Genomic DNA, 21,637 nt, shown 5'->3' with positions numbered 1-21,637 from the left:
GAGCCGAGTAGTGCCAAGTAGTGCTACTTTTGTGAAGTAGAAAAGCGCCTTTAATGTGTGTGTGTTGTGTGTCCTGAGGTCTCGGCCACTGGGAGGCGCTGGTCCTGTTTCCTGTCCTGTGTGCTATAAAATGGAGGAGTTCTGTTCTCTCCCTTGCGTTCTTCCTTTTCTGAATCGCGGCATGGGGAGTGGCCGCATGCGCTTGGTCCTGGCTTGGTCCTCTGGCTTATTCCACTACGCCTTCCTTTCCATTTCTTTTGTTTTTATTTTTTAAATAAATGCCCTATCAAGGGTTTGAAAAGTCTGTCGCTTCCGTGCCGGGGTGTAGCACCAAATTCTGGGCCCTAGGTACTAGCCATATTGAAGACACCCCCCCCCCCCCCCCCCCCCCCCCCACTGTTATGCTCTTTTTAAAATCATGTGTACCTTAGATCACACCTGGGAGTCAGAACCCTTTTTAAAGCTGGGGGAGCAATATTGAGTTGGGGATTTTGGGTGACCAAATTGCACCATTTCCTAGAAAAATGGTGCAATTTGGTGCATTCCCGTCTGTTAAAATGCACAGCAATGCATCAAATTGCACCATGTTTCTAGAAAATGGTGCAGTTTGGTCCCCCAGACCATCAACTCAATATAGCTAGTTTTCAAGCTCACCTCTCTTTTCAAAGAATTTGGTTAGCAGCTGCTTTCCCTCATTTAGTTTTCTTTCCATCCTTTTTTCTCTTCTTTTTTGAAATCCAGACTTTAAGTTTTTAGGAAAGACATATTTTATTTCAGCCTAAACACTAGGGCTGCAACTAATAATTATTTTACTAATCAGTTTATCGGTCGATTATTTTTTCGATTCATCATTTTGTTTTTTTTTGGGGTTTTTTACTTAAGTTTTTACTTAAGTTTTGCCATTATTTCTTTAAGTGAGTTATTATTAAAAGGGCTTTGTCACACAGCATCAATGTTTGACCTTGTAACAAGTTTCTCTGTGAATTTTCAGACCTTTTGTCTGACTTAGTGCTTAGTTCAGATAAGATAATTATAGTGGGCGATTTTAACATCCACACAGATGCTGAGAATGACAGCCTCAACGCTGCATTTAATCTATTGTTAGACTCAATTGGCTTTGCTCAAAATGTAAATGAGTCCACCCACCACTTTAATCATATCTTAGATCTTGTTCTGACTTATGGTATGGAAATTGAAGACTTAACAGTATTCCCTGAAAACTCCCTTCTGTCTGATCATTTCTTAATAACATTTACATTTACTCTGATGGACTACCCAGCAGTGGGGAATAAGTTTCATTACACTAGAAGTCTTTCAGAAAGCGCTGTAACTAGGTTTAAGGATATGATTCCTTCTTTATGTTCTCTAATGCCATATACCAACACAGTGCAGAGTAGCTACCTAAACTCTGTGAGTGAGATAGAGTATCTCGTCAGTAGTTTTACATCCTCATTGAAGACAACTTTGGATGCTGTAGCTCCTCTGAAAAAGAGAGCCTTAAATCAGAAGTGCCTGACTCCGTGGTATAACTCACAAACTCGCAGATTAAAGCAGATAACCCGTAAGTTGGAGAGGAAATGGCGTCTCACTAATTTAGAAGATCTTCACTTAGCCTGGAAAAAGAGTCTGTTGCTCTATAAAAAAGCCCTCCGTAAAGCTAGGACATCTTACTACTCATCACTAATTGAAGAAAATAAGAACAACCCCAGGTTTCTTTTCAGCACTGTAGCCAGGCTGACAAAGAGTCAGAGCTCTATTGAGCCGAGTATTCCTTTAACTAATAATGACTTCATGACTTTCTTTGCTAATAAAATTTTAACTATTAGAGAAAAAATTACTCATAACCATCCCAAAGACATATCGTTATCTTTGGCTGCTTTCAGTGATGCCGGTATTTGGTTAGACTCTTTCTCTCCGATTGTTCTGTCTGAGTTATTTTCATTAGTTACTTCCTCCAAACCATCAACATGTCTATTAGACCCCATTCCTACCAGGCTGCTCAAGGAAGCCCTACCATTAATTAATGCTTCGATCTTAAATATGATCAATCTATCTTTATTAGTTGGCTATGTACCACAGGCTTTTAAGGTGGCAGTAATTAAACTATTACTTAAAAAGCCATCACTTGACCCAGCTATCCTAGCTAATTATAGGCCAATCTCCAACCTTCCTTTTCTCTCAAAAATTCTTGAAAGGGTAGCTGTAAAACAGCTAACTGATCATCTGCAGAGGAATGGTCTATTTGAAGAGTTTCAGTCAGGTTTTAGAATTCATCATAGTACAGAAACAGCATTAGTGAAGGTTACAAATGATCTTCTTATTATTAAAAGGGCTTTGTCACACAACATCAATGTTTGACCTTGTAACAAAGCTATGATGTTATATTCTCGTCAAAAACATACCTGGAGTAGTGTTTTGTTTTATTTTGCACATACATACATCGCCGACACACCACAAAGTGATTTCCATCAGGATTCACCCGATTATGAGCATTTTTAAATGTCTACAGCAACTATCTCAACCACTGACAACATATTACAGCAAGAGTCCATGAAAGTATTTTAAAGTCCTGACTAAAGTGTAATATGTTATATTTAATAATCATGCAAATGGATCATGCAAAAAGACACAAATGTGCAGTTTACTGCATTTAATTTCTTCTTGTGTAAAAACACAACTTAGATGTGGTTTGACCGAAACAAATTGTCATTAAACTTAAATAAAACAGGGATGAAGTGGAGGGTTAAGAGTCACTCTGTGTTCACAGGAAACAGTTATTTGTTGTGAAAAGTGTAATGACACGGACCCACAACAGGGGGCGTAAATGAACGGTCAATGGAAATAGAAAGTAACACTTTTAATGTTGTGAAATGTGCACAACAGATACAGATACAATTCAATACTACGGTCAATTATACAGTTGGTGTCGTGTGGGCAGGCTCGAGGATAGGAGACGCCTGTCCAGATAGGAGTTGGGACCCACACTATTTCCACCGCCAATGGATCTGGAACACACCGGAGTCGCCAAGTCCCGAGTCACCAGGTGGCCACCGTCTCCAGCTGTCAGATCGGGTACTGCTGGCAGGAAGCAGAAACAGTCAAGAGTGGGTGTGTGAGCACACACTCAGTAAACAGTCAGCAGAGTTCTGATAAAGGGGAGAAAACACCTCCACCTCCTGTTTCTCAACTCAGTGTTCGTGCAGAATCCAATGTCACACTAATTAATGTAGTAGTGAGGAGCGGGAACGCCAACTCCTCTTGACTGCCACAAACTCAGCCTCAAGCTGCGAGTGTACAAAGGATATCTCTACAAACTCAGAACACAGATTAACAGCTTTTCGAGCTTAGAAGCAAAATACGTTGCGACAATAAGCTTAGCTGATCGAAACACAAAGACGGCTGAGAGTTTACCTGAATACTTCAGATGATTTCTCGGCAGGGGTGTGGTGTCTTCTCTAGGCTTTTATGGATGGCATGATGAGATGATGAGTGACAGCTGTCAGGGTCCCTGAAGCTCCTGGCGGCGAACTGCGCCCTCTGGTGCCTGAAGCCCGTCTACAGGCAGGGCGCCCTCTGGTGTTGGCCAACAGTACCTCCTCTTCGGGCGACCCACACATTATTTCTATATTTATTTATGTTCATTGTTAGTTGGTTTAATCTTTTCCGTTTTGTTTTATCAGATTCTTTTTGTCCGTTTCTCTAAAACTTTATTGTGGCATTATTAGTGATTATTACTATTATTGTTGTTGTTTCTATTATTATTATTATTATTATTGATATATAAATAAAAATAAATGAATAAAATATTACAATTTGTAATACATTTGACTCTTTTACAACAACAAACGCTGAGCCATGAATTATTATACAGAAAACAAATGTGCTGACAGCTGCAACAGCTTAATGCTAACTTCAACTTTGAAAACCCCATAGACATGCTAACGTGTTAGCATCTGTCCCGTTTTTAAGTTATAAAATACATCTATCAACTGTTTCAGAAGACCATAACAGGTCGGTTTATCATAAAAATATTACATATTACTCACAGACATATGCTCTTTGGGGTTTTAATGGGGAAAAATTAAGATTAAGCGCAATAAAACACTGAATCAACAAAGCAGCAGATCAACGCAGTGCTTCGATCTGTGAATCACTGCTTCGATTGGTTCAAGGTTCAAAGCAAAGCCGCGCTGCAGAAACGGTTGATTTATATGGAAGAAACGAAACATTTGCGGTAAAACAAAGTTATTTAGGGCCCTGTCACACTGGCATTTAGGAGGATTTGCGCATGAAATGAGGAGACAAAAGCTGAGTGTCCGCAACAAAGGTGGGCGGAAATGACAAATGTCCCGGGGTGGATCAGCGAATACATGAGGAAGAAAAGCGGATATAACAGGGAACAGAAGCAAAGGCGACCGCGGAGGCGCCCCCATGAAGGGCACAGCGGCCGTGATGCACTCGCTTCATCCGTGCCCACTCTGTCTGCATGCGCGACATACCATTTGCGACCGTGATGTGGCCGTGCTGGGCATGTGTCATATCTGTTTTGCACGCTGTCCTGGTCCGCCGCCAAGCCGCACCAACCCGTCAGTTGCGAATATCAGCGTATGACAGGGGATATGCAGCGCGTTGGTTGTGTATGTCCTGCGTATGTCTTCAGTATGTGTTCAGGCAGTGATGCGGATCTCATCCGCAGCAGGATTTTTGAGCCACTCAAAAATCCTGGCTGCGGACATGCCGATGATCACGGACGTGTTCGGATGGCGGCCGACTCATACAGGAATAGTACACGGTTATTACGGTTGTTTGGTGGCTGTGGGCCACTTTTGCGCGCATTCCTCCTAAACGCCAGTGGGACAGGGCCCTTAACAACTAATTGATGACTAAATTAGTTGACAACTATTTTAATACTCAATTAAATCGATTTGTTGTTTCAGCACTAGTAAACACCTCCTCTTTCTGTCAGATCCTGTTTGGGGTGTGTGTGTTGGGGGGGGGGGGGGGGGGGGGGGGGGGGGGGGGGGGGGGGGTCGCCTGTGCGCCTGGACTAAACCATTGTACAACTGTGCAGGGGTAGGAAGGGCCCTCAGAGAGCTTTCAATATTATTGTTAGAGAAGAATTATGTTTTGCAACATTTATACATTCATTCTAATTATATTATTTTACAACATGAATTGTATGGATGTTAATAACATGCAACACAAAAATGTATTTAATGCCAGTTTTTTGTGCCCCCCCCCCCCCCATGCTCTGGGCCCTGGGTACATAGTACCCTTTACCCCCCAGTCCGACGCCCCTGTTTCCATGTATGCCTCAACTTTTTGTTGTTTTTTTGTTCAGACGAGCCCCCATTTGTTACAAATGGGGGCTCGTCTGAACAGTTTTTTGTTGTTTTGCTTTCCCTAGACTCGTGTTGTGGCGCGTGGTAAAGTTTGGGGTTTTTGCGTGTCATATTTTTGTAGTTTGTGCTTGTTTGGCTGTGACCTACTTTTGAGGAGAGCAGGTGCGTCGGCGTGGGGTGTGGATGCTCGCAGTATGCAGTGAGGATGCACGGGAACGTGTTTGGTATTCTTTTTTTGGATGGCATGGTGTGTTTTGACGGACACAACCGAGGAAATATAGGTGAGTGAAGTGTTGCTTCTGGTGAACGAGTATTGAGCTCTGTTTTGTGGCTGTGTCTCCTGGTAAGGTAAGAGGCTTTTTTTGATAGTGTCGTGGGGGTGCGGTTGGCGTTCACTGTGTTACAGTGTTCTCTGGAGCAGTCCAGGAGAAATGTTTTCTCGCTGGTTGTGTGCTTAATTATCCTGCCACCAAACCACATGAAGAGTTAGGTAAGTTAATTAGCTGGAGTTTTGTTAGTTAGGTATAGAATAGAGGGGACATGGTTGCGTTGGGCGACGTGCTGTGCACGTTAGCACTTCAATTTGCAGTGTATTGACTCGGTTGGTGTGTGAATTGTTTGGTTACATGGCGCGATGTGTGCGCGTAATCGACATGGAGATGGAGAGTTTTTATGGCTAATCCCACAAGGGAGAAGATTAATGTTTTCGTTAGAGATAATCTGCTGGCAATTGCAGCTCATTTTGACATTCCAGTTGTAAAACAGGATAAGGAAAAAGTTATCAAATAACAAATTGATGATGCCCTGGTTGCAAAGGGCTTTTTTTTTTTTCCTGCTGCATCAGTGGTAACCCAGGTGGCAGCTGGGACAGCTGGAGATGAATCTCTGAGAGCAGGAAATTCAGTCTAATCTTAGGGAGAAAGAGATTCAGTCAGAACAACGTAAATTGGATATGGAAGAGGCGCAGAGACGCGAGGCAGCGAGTGTGTCTGGCATGCTGACTGTTAATCCTGGTGAAGCAGACTTTGACGTTAAGTGTATTCGATTTATTCCACCGTTTATTGAGAGAGACATGGATAAATATTTTGTTTTGTTTGAGCGCGTGGCATCGATGTTAAAGTGGCCAAGGGAGGTTTGGCCGCTGCTGTTGTAGTGTGAGTTTACAGGTAAAGCTCAGGAGGCATAGGCTTCATTGTCACTTGAAGATAGTTTGGTTTATGACAAAGTGAAAAGCGCTGTGGAGAGAGAATATGAGCTTGTGCCAGAGGCAGATAGACAGAAATTTCGGCGTTACAAAAAACTTGATCATCAAAATTATGTGGAGTTTGGACGTGATAAAACTGCGTTGTTTGATTGTTAGTGCGCTGCGCCAAATGTTAAAAATTTTGATCAGCTGCGAGATTTGATTTTGATGGAAGAGTTCAAGAACTGTGTAGCAGAGAGGATTCCAACTTATATTAGTGAGCAAAAGGCTGCAAATGTTTCGGATGCTGCTGTTTTGGTGGATGAATACATATTGACTCGTAGGTCTTTGTCACAAAATGTAACTCCAAACCTGTGCCTTGGTTCCAGTGTGCCAAGAGAGGGGCGCTCTGAAGGCTTTGGTCGGTCTAGTTGGGTGAAACAGGGGAAAGTAAAAAACTCGGTTTTGCGTGATAGTGATTAGGTGTGTCACTGTTGTCACAGGTGCGGGCACATTAAAGCAGATTGTGCTCTGCTCAAGTTAAGGATGTCTACTCTTAACCCAAAGGAGTGGGTTTAGCTGCCCCGGTGTGTAACGCTGTGGAACTTGAGGTGGAAAACGTGAGCTCTGAACCATGTGACTCATACTTGCCTTTCATTCATGAGGGGTTTGTCTCATTGGTGGGAGATGATTAAAAGGTGCGTATCGAAATTTTTGCGACACAGGGGCGTTTGACTCGTTTATCCGAGCTGATGTGTTGCTGCTGTCTATGGAGTCGGAGATAGACAAGCGGGTTCCAGTTCGAGGCATGGCTCTTTGTTCATTTGCATAAAGTGTCATTTGAGTGTGAATTGTTCAGCGGGGATGCAGTTTTAGCTGTTCGTCCTGCATTGCCAGTGGAAGGTGTCTCTGTTATCTTGGGAAATGGTTTGGCTGGTGTGCGTTTGTGGAAGGACGTTGCTCGGTCAGCTGTACAGAAGGAGGGGTAGCCAGTTCCTTATTTGCTTCCTCAGACTGATGAGAGCAGTAAACAATTCCCCCAGGTGTTCACTGTGTGTGCCGTTACTCGGGCTATGGCACGGGATGAGGTTAAGAAAGAGAGATGTGTTAAAAATGTTTATGTACCTCTGTCTGATTTTCCTGTGTCCTTGTGTCGTAGTGAGCTGGTGGCAGAGCAGCATGCTGACGTGTCTTTAAAAGGCCTCTTTGATCAGGTGCGCCCAGTGAGTGAGGTTCTGGATTGCGTGTGTGGGACTTTTTCAGGATTCATTGTTGGTGAGAAAATGGTTGCCCCATGCGGGTATTGTCGGTGATCCTGTGTTTCAAATCGTGGTGTCCAGTAAATTTCACGCTGCTGTGTTAAAAGTTGCACATGATCAGTCTGGACACTCCGGGGTGACTAAAACATATGACGGGGTCCTGAGACATTTTTTTTGGCTGCGTCTAAAAATGGACATTTCTTCTTATATTAAGACATGTCATGTGTGCCAGCTTACTGCTAAGCCTAATCAAATGTTGAAACCAGTTCCACTGAGTCCAATTGCAGTTGTATCTGAACCATTTGAGCATTTAATAATTGATTGTGTCGGGTCTTTATCTCGTTCAAGGTCGGGGTCATTATATTTGCTCACAGTGATGTGTCAAGTTACACGGTGTCCGGCAGCTTATCCATGGCTGACGATAACTGCTAGGGCAGTGGTGCGGGCGCTTACTCAGTTTATTTCTGTGTTTGGTATTCCGAAAGTCATACAGTTGGATCAGGGCAGCAACTTTACAGGTCATCTGTTTGGCCAGGTCTTGAAGCAGCTCGGAGTGTGGCATAGCAAAGCGATGGCTTTCCATCGCAGGTCGCAAGGCGCTTTGGAGCGTTTTCACCAGTGCTTGAAGTTGCTGTTGCATGCTTACTGTACTGAGTTGGGAGGTGACTGGGAAGAAGGTTTGCCTTGGCTGATGCTGGCTGCTCGTGAAGTCACTCAAGAAAGTACTGGGTTTAGCCCAAATGAGTTGGTCTCCGCACATACAGTGAAAGGTCCTTTGGCTGAAGTGGCAGACACATTAAAGGAGCCAAATCCCCCTAAAAATCTGATAGATTATGTCAGTGGGTTCAGACGGCGCTTGTATGTTGCAAGAGATTTGGTCAAGTTGAAAATGACTGCTGTGCAGAATAAAATGAAGTCTCTGTTTGACAGATGTTCGGAGTTGCGTTCGTTTTTGCCTGGTGACCAAGTGTTGGCCCTTTGTCCGGTTATCACGTCACCTTTTCAAGTGAAGTTTAGTGGTCCTTACACTGTGCTTGAACAACTTTCTGATCAAAATTATTTAATCTCAATGCCTGAACACAGGAGAAAGCAACAAACGTGTCATGTCAATTTGTTAAAACCTTTTTTAACAGCAAACGGAGGGTGCTGAGGCTTCTGCTATATGTATGGCAAGTACAACCCCTTGGCAATAATTATGGAATCACTGGCCTCGGAGGATGTTCATTCAGTTGTTCAATTTTGTAGAAAAAAAGCAGATCACAGACATGACACAAAACTAAAGTCATTCCAAATGGCAACTTTCTGGCTTTAAGAAACACTATAAGAAATCAAGAAAAAAAATTGTGGCAGTCAGTAACAGTTACTTTTTTAGACCAAGCAGAGGGAAAAAAATATGGACATGAATCATGGCTCCAACACGAGAGATGTCAATTGAAACAAAAGAGAGGATTATCAAACTCTTAAAAGAGGGTAAATCATCATGCAATGTTGCAAAAGATGTTGGTTGTTCACAGTCAGCTGTGTCTAAACTCTGGACCAAATACAAACAACATGGGAAGGTTGTTAAAGGCAAACATACTGGTAGACCAAGGAAGACATCAAAGCGTCAAGACAGAAAACTTAAAGCAATATGTCTCAAAAATCGAAAATGCACAACAAAACAAATGAGGAACGAATGGGAGGAAACTGGAGTCAACGTCTGTGACCGAACTGTAAGAAACCACCTAAAGGAAATGGGATTTACATACAGAAAACCTAAACGAAAGCCATCATTAACACCTAAACAGAAAAAAACAAGGTTACAATGGGCTAAGGAAACGCAATCGTGGACTGTGGATGACTGGATGAAAGTCATATTCAGTGATGAATCTCGAATCTGCATTGGGCAAAGTGATGATGCTGGAACTTTTGTTTGGTGCCATTCCAATGAGATTTATAAAGATGACTGCCTGAAAAGAACATGTAAATTTCCACAGTCATTGATGATATGGGGCTGCATGTCAGGTAAAGGCACTGGGGAGGTGGCTGTCATTACATCACTAATAAATGCACAAGTTTACATTGATATTTTGGACACTTTTCTTATCCCATCAATTGAAAGGATGTTTGGGGATGATGAAATCATTTTTCAAGATGATAATGCATCTTGCATAGAGCAAAAACTGTGAAAACATTCGTGGCAAAAAGACACATAGGGTCAATGTCATGGCCTGCAAATAGTCCGGATCTTAATCCAACTGAAAATCTTTGGTGGAAGTTAAAGAAAATGGTCCATGACAAGGCTCCAACCTGCAAAGCTGATCTGGCAACAGCAATCAGAGAACGTTGGAGCCAGATTGATGAAGAGTACTGTTTGTCACTCATTAAGTCCATGCCTCAGAGACTGCAAGCTGTTATAAAAGCCAGAGGTGGTGCAACAAAATACTAGTGATGTGTTGGAGCGTTCTTTTGTTTTTCATGATTCCATAATTTTTTCCTTAGAATTGAGTGATTCCATATTTTTTTCCCTCTGCTTGGTCTAAAAACGTAACCGTTACTGACTGCCACAATTTTTTTTTCCTGATTTCTTATAGTGTTTCTTAAAGCCAGAAAGTTGTCATTTGAAATGACTTTAGTTTTGTGTCATGTCTGTGATCTGCTTTTTTTCTACAAAATTAAACAACTGAATGAACATCCTCCGAGGCCGGTGATTCCATAATTTTTGCCAGGGGTTGTAGATCTACTATTGGTACGCTTGACAGTTCTGGTACCTTGGACAGCTCACTGCTGCCGATCGGGGGGCGGGGCGGGGGGTGTGAGTGAAGCTGGTACTTTGGACAGTACTCTTATACAGGGGCACCTTAAGGATTCAGAAGTCTTGTCAAATTTGGATGTGTTGTGTGGTCATTTGTCGAGGTGTCATCCTGAACAGGTACGTGATCTAAGACATCACTTTCCATGTTTGTTTTCAGATATACCGGGGCGTACACATCTTATTGAGCATGATATTGATGTGGGAGATGCTGGGCCGATTAAGCAACGCTTTTACAGGCTCAGTTTGGATAAACGCAAGCATCTGGATGCGGAGGTAAAATACATGTTGGAGAATGGCATTGCGGAGCCAAGTGTGTCGAGTTGGGCGTCTCCATGTATTTTGGCTCCTAAATCAGATAATACATTGCATTTTTGTTCTGATTTCAGTAAACTTAATGCAGTTACAAAACCAGATTGTTTTCCCTTGCCAAGAATGGATGATTGTGTAGACCAGGTGGGTTCTGCTAAATTTGTGAGTAAATTTGATCTTTTGAAGGGCTACTGGCAAGTGCCGTTGTCTAAGCGTGCACGTGAGGTGTCTGCGTTTATTACTCTGTCAGGTTTGTTTTCTTACACAGTGATGGTGTTTGGACTTAGAAACGCGCCAGCTACGTTCCAAAGGTTGATGAATGCTGTTGTTGACGATATGTCTGGTTGTGCGGTGTACATGGTTGACATGGTGGTTTATTCTGACACCTGGGAAGAACATTTGGAGCGCATGGAGGAGCTTTTCACTCGTCTGGCGGGAGCAAGGCTGACGGTCAATCTTGCAAAGTATGAGTTTGCGAGGGCGACTGTTACCTATTTGGGTCGTGTAGTTGGTCAGCAGGAACTCCATCCTGTTGCAGCTAAAGTTCAAGCTGTCGAGGAATTTCCGGTTCCTAGTACTAAAAAAGAACTTATGTGTTTTCTTGGACTGGTTGGTTATTATCGTTGTTTTAGTAAGAACTTTTCTTCAGTTGTTGCGCCGTAACTAATCTGTTGTGCAAAGATCAATCAATCAATCAATCAATTTTTTTTATATAGCGCCAAATCACAACAAACAGTTGCCCCAAGGCGCTTTATATTGTAAGGCAAGGCCACACAATAATGATGTAAAACCCCAACGGTCAAAACGACCCCCTGTGAGCAAGCACTTGGCTACAGTGGGAAGGAAAACTCCCTTTTAACAGGAAGAAACCTCCAGCAGAACCAGGCTCAGGGAGGGGCAGTCTTCTGCTGGGACTGGTTGGGGCTGAGGGAGAGAACCAGGAAAAAGACATGCTGTGGAGGGGAGCAGAGATCGATCACTAATGATTAAATGCAGAGTGGTGCATACAGAGCAAAAAGAGAAAGAAACAGTGCATCATGGGAACCCCCCAGCAGTCTACGTCTATAGCAGCATAACTAAGGGATGGTTCAGTGTCACCTGATCCAGCCCTAACTATAAGCTTTAGCAAAAAGGAAAGTTTTAAGCCTAATCTTAAAAGTAGAGAGGGTGTCTGTCTCCCTGATCTGAATTGGGAGCTGGTTCCACAGGAGAGGAGCCTGAAAGCTGAAGGCTCTGCCTCCCATTCTACTCTTACAAACCCTAGGAACTACAAGTAAGCCTGCAGTCTGAGAGCGAAGCGCTCTATTGGGGTGATATGGTACTACGAGGTCCCTAAGATAAGATGGGACCTGATTATTCAAAACCTTATAAGTAAGAAGAAGAATTTTAAATTCTATTCTAGAATTAACAGGAAGCCAATGAAGAGAGGCCAATATGGGTGAGATATGCTCTCTCCTTCTAGTCCCCGTCAGTACTCTAGCTGCAGCATTTTGAATTAACTGAAGGCTTTTTAGGGAACTTTTAGGACAACCTGATAATAATGAATTACAATAGTCCAGCCTAGAGGAAATAAATGCATGAATTAGTTTTTCAGCATCACTCTGAGACAAGACCTTTCTGATTTTAGAGATATTGCGTAAATGCAAAAAAGCAGTCCTACATATTTGTTTAATATGCGCTTTGAATGACATATCCTGATCAAAAATGACTCCAAGATTTCTCACAGTATTACTAGAGGTCAGGGTAATGCCATCCAGAGTAAGGATCTGGTTAGACACCATGTTTCTAACATTTGTGGGGCCAAGTACAATAACTTCAGTTTTATCTGAGTTTAAAAGCAGGAAATTAGAGGTCATCCATGTCTTTATGTCTGTAAGACAATCCTGCAGTTTAGCTAATTGGTGTGTGTCCTCTGGCTTCATGGATAGATAAAGCTGGGTATCATCTGCGTAACAATGAAAATTTAAGCAATACCGTCTAATAATACTGCCTAAGGGAAGCATATATAAAGTGAATAAAATTGGTCCTAGCACAGAACCTTGTGGAACTCCATAATTAACTTTAGTCTGTGAAGAAGATTCCCCATTTAAATGAACAAATTGTAATCTAGTAGACAAATATGATTCAAACCACCGCAGCGCAGTGCCTTTAATACCTATGGCATGCTCTAATCTCTGTAATAACATTTTATGGTCAACAGTATCAAAAGCAGCACTGAGGTCTAACAGAACAAGCACAGAGATGAGTCCACTGTCCGAGGCCATAAGAAGATCATTTGTAACCTTCACTAATGCTGTTTCTGTACTATGATGAATTCTAAAACCTGACTGAAACTCTTCAAATAGACCATTCCTCTGCAGATGATCAGTTAGCTGTTTTACAACTACCCTTTCAAGAATTTTTGAGAGAAAAGGAAGGTTGGAGATTGGCCTATAATTAGCTAAGATAGCTGGGTCAAGTGATGGCTTTTTAAGTAATGGTTTAATTACTGCCACCTTAAAAGCCTGTGGTACATAGCCAACTAACAAAGATAGATTGATCATATTTAAGATCGAAGCATTAAATAATGGTAGGGCTTCCTTGAGCAGCCTGGTAGGAAGATGATAAATTTGTCTGGTCTTCTCTTTGTCATCAGGCATTTGAAAGTGTGAAGAAGCTCCTCTGTGCAGCTCCGGTGTTGGCCGCCCCATGTCTAAACCAACCATTTCAGTTGTACATGGATGCAAGTCACGTGGGAGCTGGAGCGGTTCTGACGCAATCTGATAATTTTGGTATAGATAGACCTGTTAGCTATTTTTCAAAGAAATTTGACAAACACCAGCTAAATTATTCAGTTGTTGAAAAAGAGACATTTGCGTTGATTTTGGCCTTAAGGCATTTTGAAGTGTACTTGTGTGGTGGTGCTAAAATTACTGTTTATACTGACCATAATTCACTAACGTTTTTGACCTCTGTTAAGGCGCCTAATCAGCATTTGGTGCGGTGGTCTCTGTACCTCCAAATGTTTCATTTGGACATAAAACATATTAAAGGAGCAGAAAATCTGGTAGCGGACGCTTTGTTGCGCGCCCCGTTATAGGAGCCACATTGCACAGCGTCCTGGTGGGACCTGTGTTTTTTGGGGAGGGGTGGGGTGATGGCCCTTTGCGGCCGTCCTAATGTGTTTGTTGTGCTGCTGTCTTCATGTGCATGTTGTGTGTCCTGCTAGTGGCTGGTGTAGAAGTCGGAGGAGTGGCGCCATTTTGTGCCGTTTGCCATAACCGCTGTTCCACTCCTCCTGGTTGGCTTCTGGGGTATAGTCACGGTTGGTGACACTGGACGTGCTTCCAGTTTCCACTGCGCCAAGGGGGTGGGGTTGGGGTTGTTTTGTTTGTATGTTGTTTTTTTTTTCTCTCCTTGTTTTTCCCCCCAGTTTCCGCCCTCAGGGTTTGACTGTGGTGTCCTCTGGGGGGGAAAGGGCTGTGGGTCCATCTAGCCATAGACGGCCGGGGCTGGGTCCGTTGGTCATGAGGGGAGGCGTCTCCTGGGGTTGACGAGTGGTCCTCTGGGAGGCGCTGGGAGTCCCCGTGGGTGACGTTGGATCCCAGAGGGACCTCGGCTGTGGTTATTACTCCTGGAGCTGGCGGGAAGTCCTCTGGGGGGTGTTGGTCCCTACATGTCTTTTGGGGGGGGTGTTTTAGCACTTTTATTTGTAAGCTTAAGTTTGGGGTTTTTCTTTTCTCCTCTTCCCGGGGTTTGATGGGATGGTCCCCTGGGGAGGGGGGGTGTTTTGGTTGTTTGTGTTTGTCTTTTTTGTTTTATGACTAAAGACCGAACATGGTTGGATAAAGGCTGACCGCACAGGTTTAAGAACTCCTGGCCACACCTGTGCTAAGTGACTGACTGAAACAAAGGCAAGGATGCAGCCAGAGGAGAGGACATCAACCATTCTGTTGGAAGACGAATGCAGATGCGGTTTCCAGCCATGGTCCCTGGAGGGGGGTGTTTCTCCTGGGCGAGGTTTGTGTGGTCGCCGGGAGGCTTCCCGTGAGGGTGGGGTACTGTTGTATGGCTGGGGGGCCTGGCTGCCTTTTTGTTTCTGTCTTTTGTTTTTCCTTCCAGGTGGCTTGCATTTGGGACTGAGTGGCTGTGTTGCTGAGGTTATCAGGACCTCACCCTGATCACCTGCGGCTCGTCAGGACTCACAGCTGAGGTGCATCTATATGGATTGGAACATGGTGGCATTTAAGACTGGAGTATACAGTGTGTATTTGCCAGAGACTCGACCTTGTGACCAGACGGGTGAGATCGTCGTCTCGGGAGCCATCTCATCATCAGTGGATGCAGAGAACGTCCAGGGTTTGATGCACGGTCTGTGAAAGAGGAGGGGGTGAGGTCTCACGCTCGTCAGCACACTTCCTGAGGTACGTTAGATTTTGTGACTAACGTTTATACAGTCAGTAAATGTGGTGTCCCTCACACCTTATTATATTGAGCTGTACGTTAGTCATGTATCGGCTTCCACTGCAGTGGACTTTTGTGAACTGGATGTTCCATGCCTGCAGGTTGGGAAGCTGATTAGTAATTAAGCCAGGAAGTGTTTGCTGTTTATGTACACCTTTGAGTGGTCTCTCTGTGTGTAGAGTGTGGACTCACATAATGGTTCCTTCTTTCACAGACTCGGTTTGTTGCGGCCACCTGGGGGGTGTCGGCGGGGTCCTTGGGTCCGAACGGCTTCTGGCTCCGGACGGTTAGCGCTGCTGGGAGCGCACCGTATCACCACCATGCCAGACCGCACACTCTTTTGTTGTTTTGTATCACTGTTATGTATTAAATTCAGTTATCCTTTGTACCGTGCTCTGCTTATTTCATACTGGGTCCTTCAAACGCTGGTTGGTTCTCCGAGCTGCGTCCGACACATAACAGCAGTGCCTTTAATACCTATGGCATGCTCTAATCTCTGTAATAAAATTTTATGGTCAAAAGTATCAAAAGCAGCACTGAGGTCTAACAGAACAAGCACAGAGATGAGTCCACTGTCCGAGGCCATAAGAAGATCATTTGTAACCTTCACTAATGCTGTTTCTGTACTATGATGAATTCTAAAACCTGACTGAAACTCTTCAAATAGACCATTCCTCTGCAGATGATCAGTTAGCTGTTTTACAACTACCCTTTCAAGAATTTTTGAGAGAAAAGGAAGGTTGGAGATTGGCCTATAATTAGCTAAGATAGCTGGGTCAAGTGATGGCTTTTTAAGTAATGGTTTAATTACTGCCACCTTAAAAGCCTGTGGTACATAGCCAACTAACAAAGATAGATTGATCATATTTAAGATCGAAGCATTAAATAATGGTAGGGCTTCCTTGAGCAGCCTGGTAGGAATGGGGTCTAATAAACATGTTGATGGTTTGGATGAAGTAACTAATGAAAATAACTCAGACAGAACAATTGGAGAGAAAGAGTCTAACCAAATACCGGCATCACTGAAAGCAGCCAAAGATAACGATACGTCTTTGGGATGGTTATGAGTAATTTTTTCTCTAATAGTTAAAATTTTGTTAGCAAAGAAAGTCATGTAGTCATTACTAGTTAAAATTAATGGAATACTGAGCTCAATAGAGCTCTGACTCTTTGTCAGCCTGGCTACAGTGCTGAAAAGAAACCTGGGGTTGTTCTTATTTTCTTCAATTAGTGATGAGTAGAAAGATGTCCTAGCTTTACGGAGGGCTTTTTTATAGAGCAACAGACTCTTTTTCCAGGCTAAGTGAAGATCTTCTAAATTAGTGAGACGCCATTTCCTCTCCAACTTATGGGTTATCTGCTTTAAGCTACGAGTTTGTGAGTTATACCACGGAGTCAGGCACTTCTGATTTAAAGCTCTCTTTTTTAGAGGAGCTACAGCATCCAAAGTTGTCTTCAATGAGGATGTAAAACTATTGATGAGATACTCTAACTCCCTTACAGAGTTTAGGTAGCTACTCTGCACTGTGTTGGTATATGGCATTAGAGAACATAAAGAAGGAATCATATCCTTAAACCTGGTTACAGCGCTTTCTGAAAGACTTCTAGTGTAATGAAACTTATTCCCCACTGCTGGGTAGTCCATCAGAGTAAATGTAAATGTTATTAAGAAATGATCAGACAGAAGGGAGTTTTCAGGGAATACTGTTAAGTCTTCTATTTCCATACCATAAGTCAGAACAAGATCTAAGATATGATTAAAGTGGTGGGTGGACTCATTTACTTTTTGAGCAAAGCCAATAGAGTCTAATAATAGATTAAATGCAGTGTTGAGGCTGTCATTCTCAGCATCTGTGTGGATGTTAAAATCGCCCACTATAATTATCTTATCTGAGCTAAGCACTAAGTCAGACAAAAGGTCTGAAAATTCACAGAGAAACTCACAGTAACGACCAGGTGGACGATAGATAATAACAAATAAAACTGTTTTTTGGGACTTCCAATTTGGATGGACAAGACTAAGAGTCAAGCTTTCAAATGAATTAAAGCTCTGTCTGGGTTTTTGATTAATTAATAAGCTGGAATGGAAGATTGCTGCTAATCCTCCACCCCGGCCCGTGCTACGAGCATTCTGACAGTTAGTGTGACTCGGGGGTGTTGACTCATTTAAACTAACATATTCATCCTGCTGTAACCAGGTTTCTGTAAGGCAGAATAAATCAATATGTTGATCAATTATTATATCATTTACCAACAGGGACTTAGAAGAGAGAGACTACATCGATATAGCACTTTTCCTTCTGCATCAGAAGCTCAAAGCGCTTTACAGTGACACCTCACATTCAACGCATTCACACAGACACACACACACCAAAGTCAGGGTTCATGTTCATGTAGACAGTATTTTTCTTCAGATGATCCCTGAGAACCGCTGGAATGACTTTGTATCAAACGAGCAGTTACTGAGGGAGACTCAGATGATGACTATCAGTTGCATTGGGGCAAAATGTCAGTGATGATGTTTTGGCCAAGTGGCACGTTTTTCTGTGCATGATCCAGGACGCATGTGCCTCAGAGTTGAGGACACGAGCAACTGTAACAGGCCAATAGGACACCCATGTTTCACCTGCAGCAGGTAGATGTCTACTTTCTAGAAGTATGGATGGTCTGGTTCTCTGTCTGGGTTCTTGCCATCCAGGACCCAAGGCAGTTCCTCAGTGTGGTGAATGCAGCTGTGCGCGTCACCAGCACATACTCCAGGACCTGACCTGATGGACACAGATCCTGACATTACTGATTATTAGTTTTGTTTTTTTTTGTGATGTTTTTCTGACAGTTGACATTGTTTAATTAAGAACTGTACATATACTGAGATGTACATGTATTTGTTCTTGTGTGTCAGTAAATGCTTTTTTTTGTCCCAGACAATGTTTGTCTGAAACTGAAAAAAAAATAAAAATAAATAAATAAATATATATATATATATGTGTGTGTGTGTGTGTGTTCATGGTTGAAATGTGATTTATTATTAGTTCAGTTTGGTTTCACACACAGAACGACTTTATGGTGTTTTATTTATAGCACAGAAATGAATCAGTCTGTTTTTATTTTAGACTAAACAAATATTATTGCAGATAACATTAAGCATTAGTTAGAGGTCTTTGACAAAACAGCCTTTTGATATGTTTTGAGATTTCTTTCATTTTTAGTCCATATATCAGTGGATTAAAGAGAGGATGATACACAATAACTTGCAAAGTCATAATTAAACTCAGAGTTTTTGGAATATTTGTTTCCAGTCGAACCACAATGACATCATACAGACTCAAACATGAAAAACTGGTTAAAACCAGCAGGTGGGGTAAACAGGTCTCTGCAGCTTTTTTCCTCACATCAGCGCTACTTTGGTAACATATTGAAAGAATCTTTGTGTATGTAAAAAGTATGAAGAATATAGGAAAAATTGTATTATTGAATAAAACAAACAACCCATAAATAATTATTGTTGTTGATCTCACACACTGAAGTTTTAAGATAGAATTATTGCAAAAAATTCCTTTCAGAGTAAATTCACAAAATTTTCTGTGAGCAATCAGTATAGCTCCTGTCAGAGCATGACAAGCTGGCACGAGCCAGGCTGAAACCAGAGCGATAATGACATTAGTTTTTGTCATGATGGTGTGATACTGCAGAGGTTTACATATAGACACATACCTGTCATAAGCCATGGCTGCTAAGAGTAAAAACTCAGAACATCCTAAAAAGTAAAAGAAAAAATACTGCAACAAACAACTTGGATATGAAATGATCTGTTTTTCAGATGAAAAATCAATTAAAAGCTTTGGGTAAAGAGCAGAACTAAAAAGAACTGAGTTCATCAACAGAGCTGCAATAAAAATGTACATTGGTTCATGGAGGTTTTTATGAACGTAGATCAGACAAACAATAGTAGAATTACAGCAGATTATTAGAAGATATGCAATAAACATAATTATAAAATAAAGATACCTGTATTTGTGTAATTCAACATGACCACTAAGTGTTATATATGTTACATTTAGTTCCCCATCCATCATCGTTTTTTATTCTACAGGCTGATGAGATGAACATATGAACAGTAATTTAAAACTGTTTTTAAATATTCAGAATCATCACCAGGTTTCTGTTTCATTCATACTTACATGACCTTGAAATATTCACATTTTACCAGCAACATTCTAAACGTGAACTGATTCTGTAAAGCTTTTATTGAGCCCAAATCATCCTCTGTGGATCCAATTAACATCTTCACCAAGAGCAACCAACTTCTGATGATGTGACGTTATCTCCACTGTGAGCCAGTGTCATCAAGGTGACTTTGATAATTGTAATAACAGGACTGACAACTGAAATGCGTCTTGTACTGTCGGTGCACATTTTGACTGGTGATGCCAATAACTATTCCATAGAATGAAGGTCCTGTTCTTTAGGATCCTTGTGCTTTCAGTCTTACAGAACGGGTTTCTGACTTGGATTCCAGCCAGTGAGCTCATGTGATGACTGGTGGCCTTTGTTACTCACACTCTCTGAAGGATCCTTGGATTCTGCTGGAATTACTTTGTATCAAATGAGCAGTTAATTTGAGGGCAGGGCTGCCAAAAAGAGGAGGATAAGGAGAAAATTTCTCAGGACCCATGATTGACAGGGGCCCAGTGAGGCCCCTAATAAAATTATAACTAGGACTGCAAACAGTCATATACGGACCCTCGTGTCTGCGCCACCGCCTCCCTGGGCCACTGTGATTTCTGATCAGAGGCCAACCCTCTTCACAAAGTTCAAGTTTCAAGCAAATCAGACAATGCATGAAGGAGGTATGACATGTTCATGAGTCATCCTCTAGGGGGCACTCAGAGCACAAACAGAGGGGGCAAGTGTGTTCAGGGGCCGACCCTCATCACAAGTTTCCAGTCAATCAGACAATGCATGAAGGAGTTGTCATGACTTGATGTTCCATGGCGAAGGGTCAAAATGGCGGCGCCATAGCGGTCACATTTTTCGTCATAGACAAAAGCTTTTGATAAATTTTGATCAGTGTAGTCTCTGGATGATCTGGAAGAAATTTGAAGTGCATGGGACAAAATCCTTACGAGAACTACGCTCAAATACAACATGTGGAAATCATGCTAAAATGACGTGAAAATTCAAAATGGCCGACTTTCTGTTTTGAGTAGACCAATGGTGGAAGAGAAGTGGAATGAAGTTGAAGGGGTTAACTATGTGACATCACTACATTTTAAAGTATAAAAAGGATATTTCCTGTTACCACCAGGGGGCACTATGACTTAGGTGGGAAGTTAATATATGGGGATGTTCAGGGCAGAGCCTTCATCATGTTCAGTATGTTTGAACGATCTGCAATGAAGTATGTAGGCGTGACAACCGTTCGAAGTGAAACGGTGTGCTCCCGAAGTGAAGCGGCGTGCTCCAAAATGCTCGCCAAAGTTTGACAAACCCTAGTAGCCATGCCTTTTGACCTACAGAAATTCTTTTGATAATTTTTGATCACCATGAGGTTGTGATGATGTGTATCAAATTTTAAGACAGCTGGATGAAATCTAGAGGACGAGTTTGTTCAAATGTAAGTGGAAATGACCAAAAATGGCAAAAATTACCTCACAATCGAAACTTAAACTCAAAATGGCCGACTTCCTATCAACATTTCACCATGACGTTAAGTGACTTTTTTGTGCCTCCCAGCATGGTAAATATGTGTACATATTTATTGTAATTTTGACACAATTCCCCTGGCAACCACAGCTGTCAGAATTTTTCTGTAAAAACAACTGGATTTTTTTTTTTTTTTTACAGTGTAAAAGTAAAAACAGTGTATTTATTGTCAACCAAAAAACTCAACGTTATCATCGCCCACATCATGTTCGTCTGCTTATGTAAGAGATTTTTTTATATATATATCATGTATTGAATGTGAGCAGGGGGAAATCGCAGTGTTGTTTAAAGTACAGGAAAATCACACTTAAGTAAAAGTACAGATACCCATTAAAAAAATGACTTTGGTAGAAGTTCAAGTCACTGATTGAAATGCTACTCAAGTAAAATTCTTAAAGTATCTAGTATTTATTGTACTTAAATATGTCAAGTAATTTACAACTAAATGTACTCAAGTATTGAAAGTAAAAGTACAAGTAAATGTTAATAATCAAAAACGGACTGATTTTTTTTAATATTATTATTACTAGGCTTGTAAATGACTGGTAGTATTAGTCAAAATACTAAAAATTGTGCACATCACACAAAAACACTTCAGAAA

At 41.9% G+C, this 21,637-nt stretch overlaps 1 protein-coding gene across 1 annotated transcript; it reads right to left on the bottom strand.

Annotated features, from left to right (window-relative positions):
- Positions 1 to 18,470: 18,470 nt before the first annotated feature.
- On the bottom strand, positions 18,471 to 19,403 carry LOC117525300 (olfactory receptor 6N2-like). The gene has a single exon (XM_034187133.1). The coding sequence runs from the start codon at positions 19,401 to 19,403 to the stop codon at positions 18,471 to 18,473; it is 933 nt and encodes a 310-aa protein (XP_034043024.1).
- Positions 19,404 to 21,637: the final 2,234 nt, after the last annotated feature.

The sequence above is a fragment of the Thalassophryne amazonica genome, chromosome 14 (genome assembly GCF_902500255.1).
Source record: "Thalassophryne amazonica chromosome 14, fThaAma1.1, whole genome shotgun sequence".
Taxonomy (NCBI): domain Eukaryota; kingdom Metazoa; phylum Chordata; class Actinopteri; order Batrachoidiformes; family Batrachoididae; genus Thalassophryne; species Thalassophryne amazonica.
This window is presented reverse-complemented; position numbering and strand designations above follow the sequence as displayed.